General features: G+C 54.5%; 1 protein-coding gene across 1 annotated transcript; it reads left to right on the forward strand.

The window, feature by feature from the left end:
• Window positions 1-5,254: 5,254 nt before the first annotated feature.
• LOC109757039 (uncharacterized) lies at window positions 5,255-5,863 on the forward strand. The gene has a single exon (XM_020315857.1). It carries the CDS (start codon window positions 5,255-5,257, stop codon window positions 5,861-5,863), a length of 609 nt encoding a protein of 202 aa, XP_020171446.1.
• Window positions 5,864-6,157: the final 294 nt, after the last annotated feature.

Below are 6,157 nucleotides of genomic sequence, written 5' to 3' on the forward strand. Positions count from 1 at the left end.
GCTAGCTCGCTCGTTGCTACGTTTCCCGTGGCCGTAATGGCGCTTTCCTTTTTCTCGCAACAAAGTATCCTATCCTATGGCTATCGGCTCACCGCCGCGACCCGAGCGCACGGATCGACACGGTATGCGTTGTGAACCTCTCGTCTCGTGGTCCAGCCGCTCACATGAACAAATGAATGCCTGGCCACGCGTGAACAAACCACCCAACCCAGCGCGCGCGCGCACAGACACACAAAAATGGAACGCATATTGATCTTGGAAGTACTGGTACGGAGTGAGGAACGAGAACGATCGTCAAAATCCGCACGATGCAGGTACAGAGAACAGCGGGGCGAGAGCTGGACAGCACGTGCCCCAGTCCAGCCGTCCGTGCATGCCGTCGACGAGCAAAGACTTTGGCTCCTCCTCCGTACTGCTGCCCTTTCTCTTCTCTCTCTCCTCGTGTGGTCGGTCGACGAGCCGCGGTCCTGTGAACGCAGCGCCATCCGCATGCCGCTCTTGTCTCTGCCCTTTTCGACGTCAGTGACGATCCCGCGGATCGCACGGCGTCAGAGATTCAGAATGCCCCCGTCACCCGTCGCTCGCTCCAACCAAACGCCCCTCGGGAACGGAGAGCGCAGGCCACGCAGGCACGTACGGTGGAAGAAGAGACGCCGTCCCGTCAGAGTGCCCCCATCACCCGGGGACGGCGTGAGCGAGAGCGCCGGCGCGCTCATGTCATGCCGGCTACACAAGCACCACGGTCGAACGGACGGCGGTGGGTATGCGCGCAAGGTGACACTCATACGGCTCTCGTTAATGGTGGAGGATGTAGTACGAGGTTGGACTTGGATTAGTACGGCAGTCCACCAGTCTGCGCACGCGGTCCATTTGTCAGTCTCATTGATCCGTCGTTAAGACCGAGAGCAACATACATATGGACGACCATGCTGTTTTCCACAGCGCGCATGTTCCTCCGGGAGGGCGGCTAGGTAGTGAGATTAACCATTCTCCAACGACAAAACGATATTGTTTTTTTTTCTAAGACGAACCATGAAATCTCTCACAATTTGAGTTTCGAAACAACAAACAAACAAACGCCGCATGATCTAAGCAATGACGCCATTTTAAAGATTCGCCTGGCCGCCTGGCCTCCGCTGTTCACGTGATCTAGTCGATCTGCATCTTGCTTCCGGCATGCATGGCTATGTGCACCGGTAAAGCCCTAACAGTACATGCTTGGTTGAATGTTCAGAGTGCCGGTAGCCACAAGTCCACTATAGTCATCAGATAAGTCTCGCTTGGTTGGCCTCGAAGAAGAAGAAGAAGAAGAAAGATAGGTTTCTCTTGGCCTACGACGTACCAGAGCAGCAACAACACACTACACTTCTACCCGCACGGCATACATCTTCCTACGGCCCAAAGAATGCCAGAAAAAGCATATACAATTCCCACGAGTCAATGTCAAGTACCCGTTCTTCGGCAAAATTGATAATTTTGATCTCTGGATGAAATTATTTCATAAAATAAACTGTTTCTAAAAAAATTCACTCGGCTGATCTTTTTGAGTAGCGCCCGACACGAAGGCGCCACACTACACTATGCAGCGCCTGACTGACAGGCGCTGCACGGCCTAGCCAGCGTCGTATCCGGGTGATCCGAAAAATTACTAAGTCAGTGTGCAACGCCTGAGAGCTAGGCGCCACACTACTATATATATAGTGTGGCGCCTAACTCTTAGGCGCTGCACATTGACTTAGTGATTTTTAGGCAGTTCGGGGTGCGATGCTGGTCAGGCGTATAGCGCCTGTCAGTCAGGCGTTGCACAGTGTAGTGCGGCGCCTTCGTGTCGGCCGCCACTCAAAAAGATCAGGTGAGTGATATTCTTTTAGGAACAGTTCATTTTATGAAATGATTTCATTTAGAGGTTGAAATTGTCAAATTTGCCCGTTCTTCTGTCCCGTTCCCATCCTCCAAAAAAACACGTCACACTTTGTTTCTACTCCCGCAGTGTCTCCACAAAGTCCACAGAATTAGTTTACGCGGAACCCCGGTCGCCGTCGACCAAATCTCGCGATCCCTGACCGGAGGCGTGCGCCACGGGACGAAACCTCCAAATAATCTACGGAAACCGGCGTCGCGTCGACAAAATGGTTTGGTGGCGTGCCACTGCCAGCGCTCAGGTGGCCTCCCCGGCCGCGGCGCATCTAGCATACGGAAGCAGGGGTACGCCCGGCGCGTCGCGACGGCGGACGGAACAAACGGATAGGATGCGTGCTGATCGTGTGAAGAATTGATTATTGTATGGCCAAGACTTGGCTACTGGAAAGTTCGCGGGATTAACAAAATGAATCAGGTCCATTGGCACGTAACGCACGCCTCCAAAGTCCAAACTTTCATGTTCCCTTACGAAAATGCTGGATGAAACTAGAACAATTGTTCTACCATTTTCTTTGCGAAAAGGCATAGATCTATAACAAGCATCCAATGAAACTATAATGTATTCCAAACATAATAAAAATTACATCGAGGATTCTAGACCACCGAACGACTACTACCGCCGCCGGAACGACCTACCGACGTGACGCTGTCGCCGCTTTCATGCCAGAGCGGACCTGACCTTGTCGCTTACAACCGAAAAGTCTTTGTGCACGTGCCCCTAAGTACCAGCGCCCTGGAGCCACGGTCGTAGTCACTGAACTCTTTGTTGGAAGGGAGAGAGAGGGATTAGTGTAATGTTCGTTGTATTGCTTGAGCCTCGTGGACATATATATAGGAGTACATGATGATCTTGGAGTAGAAGGCAACGTAGAATAATATTCTACGCTATCCTAGCTTTCCTAATAATCACGATAGTCAACATCCCCCGCAGTCACAACGGTAGCGACGCAGACGGTGAGACTGGAGATGAATCCGAAGATAAGCCGACGGACACCCCCCACAGTCGTAACGGTCGACGCATCGCGGAAGTCGTGGCTGGAGTGGAAACCGACGAGGTTGCTCAAGCAAGGCGGTAGCCCTTTGTGCCGTTTGTCGAGGTAGCCGAGAGCGTAGGTGGTGTAGCCGTAGTCGAGGTAGCCGTGCAAAGAACGCCGTGGCCGGTGTCGAGTCGGGGGTCGCCGGTGTCGAGGTAGTCGCCGTGGAGCCGCGGAAGAAGAGCAGCGGCGGCGGCAGCTAGAGAAGGAGCGCGGCGGCGGTGCTCGAAGTAGGCTATAATGAACCCGACAGCGTGACGAAGACCGGCGCGGACCGTGACGCTCCCGCGCCAAGGAAGGCAGCGCATCGCATATCACGTGGAAGTCAACGCGCGTGGACGGCGGTGGACCGCGGGCCGCAGCTGTACAGCCCGAAGAGGCGACGCAACGGCGGCGGACAGGTCGGGGCGACGGCAGGGAAGACCTCAGGGCGGTTGCAGGGATCGTGTGCCACGCTCGCTACGGCCCGACGGGGTGACGCAACGGCAGCGCGAGGGTCGGTGCAGCCTCGGGGACGGCCTGAAGCGGACGGCCTCGGTGCGGCGGTTGACCGCGGGCCGCGGCACTACGGCCCGAAGGGGCGACGCAGCGGCAGCGCACGATGTGGTGCAACCACGGGAACAGCCTCAGGGCGGCGGCGAGGACCACGTGCCGCGGCGCTATGGCCCGAAGGGGCGACGCAGCGGCGGCGCGGATCGGTGCAGCCACGGGGAGAACCACGGGGCGGTGACGCTGCGGCCCGATGGGGTGACGCAGCGGCAGCCCGTTGCTCGATCGGTGGAGGGGCGCGCTGAACTCAGGGACAGGGCAGTGACGACCAGCGTAGGTCGACGAGCAGGCAACGCACGGACGACGACCGTTAGGAGCCGCCTGTCGCGCGAGGCCGCCGGGTCGGTGAAGAGGCCGGCATGTCGCGCCGGTGTCGGAGTAGAGGCGCACGGTGGTCGACGGCGGCGGCGGGCGACGCAAACCGATCAACTGTAGATCGAAAAACCAAAAAGAAAAACGCCGATCAAAACGATCGGCGAGAGAGCGAAAAAAACCCGGAGCAAGGGCTCGGGAAAAAGACTCTCTAGGGCAGCCGGTCAACACGACCGGCAGACGAACCCTAGGTACGGGCGGCGCGGCCCCCGGCGACGGTCATGAAGGCCGACCGCCCTCGGGGCGGCACGCGGGTGCGGAAACGGCGGCGGCTAGGGTTTAGAACCCGGAAACTGATACCATGTTGGAAGGGAGAAAGAGGGATTGATGTAATGTTCGTTGTATTGCTTCAGCCTCGTGGGCATATATATAGGAGTACATGATGATTTTAGAGTACAAGGCAAGGTAGAATAATATCCTACGCTATCCTAGCTTTCCTAATAATCACGATACTCAACACTCTTGAATTGATCTGAAGTGCCGACAATAATGAATGATCGAGCACGTCCACGGACGTTTAAGTAGGATTTTACAAATACGAGAACTGTCGTAGATGCTCTTCTTCTTTCTTAAACGAGGCAAAATACTTGTCTCGTTCATTAATTAAGAGAGAAAAAAATTATGTTATGCTACATAACAATGGCTCCACAACATAGCTCATTAGTGGAGAAAACAAACAGACAACAAAGTAGATTACTCTCGCGCCATGACGATGCTCAAGTGCCCAACCCCGTGGTGATCCATAGTTTGGCCTCATCCTGGATAAGCTTGACAAGGTAGAACATCAGCGTCGATTTCTTCCTAAAACTCTAGCATTTTTCTCGTTTCAAATTACCCAACAGACTAGTATGGTGAGTGAAGTCATGACCTCTTGGTTTGCATTATTGGAATTAGACATGTTAGGGCATCTCCAAGGCGAACCTTCAAACCTCCCGTATCCCGTCTGGACCGCGAGAGCCATCCAGCGCGGGCCTGTATCGTTCCACGGGCCAGTCCGAACGCGATTTTTCCCACAAACCAGAGACAAAAGTGGAGGATGTTTGCGGGAGTTTGGACACGTGAAACGTACGAACCCGACACCTCCGGCCCACCCAAAACCCTTCCCGACCCCGCGACTCGATCCTCCTCATTTTCTCTCCTTCCTTCTTTCTCTCTTGCCTTCGCCTCCGCTCCACCACCCAGCCACCACGCCACACCCTGCCAAAACTCTGCGTCTCTGTCACCTCCGGCGCTCCAGCGGGGCTCCCCGCTGCTTCTCCTCCGTCTCCGTTCAACCCATGTCCTCCGACCGCCCTACCATGTATCAACCTCCACCATGCCCAACAACTGTTCGACTAATCGCCGGAGCTGAAAACAATTGTCCCTTCTTCTTTCTAGCAATGGATTCCGATTTGGAGTACATATATGAGCAGTATGTTGAGTCGTCCGACGGCTCGTCGGACGAGGAGTACTCCAATAAGACGACGACGATTCAGGTGGTCCTTGAAGACGTGGAGTGTGTAGAGGAGCGTGTTCTCAATTTCAAGGGCTCGATCAAGGATCATCGAGTGCTCAACCGCAACAGGGGGCGCGGGCATTTGACACTGATGGCCGACTACTTTGCCCTCAATGCACTATTCACTGACAATTTTCGCCGGCGTTTCCGAATGCGCAAGACTGTCTTCGATCATTTGTACCATGGCGTCCGGTCCTACGATGGCTACTTCATCCTGAAGAAGGACGTCGTGGGAATGATTGGCTTTTCTGGTTACCATAAGTGCACGCCCGCACTCCGGATGCTTGCAGATGGCACGACCGCTGATTCGTACCTACGGATGTCTGAGACCACATGCGGAGATGCCATGGTAAGGTTTGCAACTGTCGTGGTCGAGGTGTTCGGACCTCAGTACTTGAGAGAACCAACTGTGGCAGACACCGAGAGGCTCTTGGCAATCCTAGAAGCAAGAGGGTGGCCAGGTTTGCTTGGATCTCTTGACTGCATGCATTGAAAATGGAAGAACTGCCCGAAAGCTTTACAAGGGGAATATCAGGGTCATGTTAAGAAGCCCACCATCGTTCTTGAAGTAGTTACATCACATGATCTTTGGATTTGGCACGCTTTCTGCAGGCCTGTTTTGCAGTTGTTCATGGACATGCAAAACAATGGAATCCGTAGACCTTGTGGGAGGTGATGACATGTGGTGTGATCATGCACATCACAACATGATCGTCCAGGATGAGGGTGACGATGCTGCCACAACTCTAGAATTTGAGAACATGGGTGATCCTATCCAACTTCCGGA

The sequence above is a fragment of the Aegilops tauschii genome, chromosome 3 (genome assembly GCF_002575655.3).
Source record: "Aegilops tauschii subsp. strangulata cultivar AL8/78 chromosome 3, Aet v6.0, whole genome shotgun sequence".
Lineage (NCBI taxonomy): Eukaryota > Viridiplantae > Streptophyta > Magnoliopsida > Poales > Poaceae > Aegilops > Aegilops tauschii.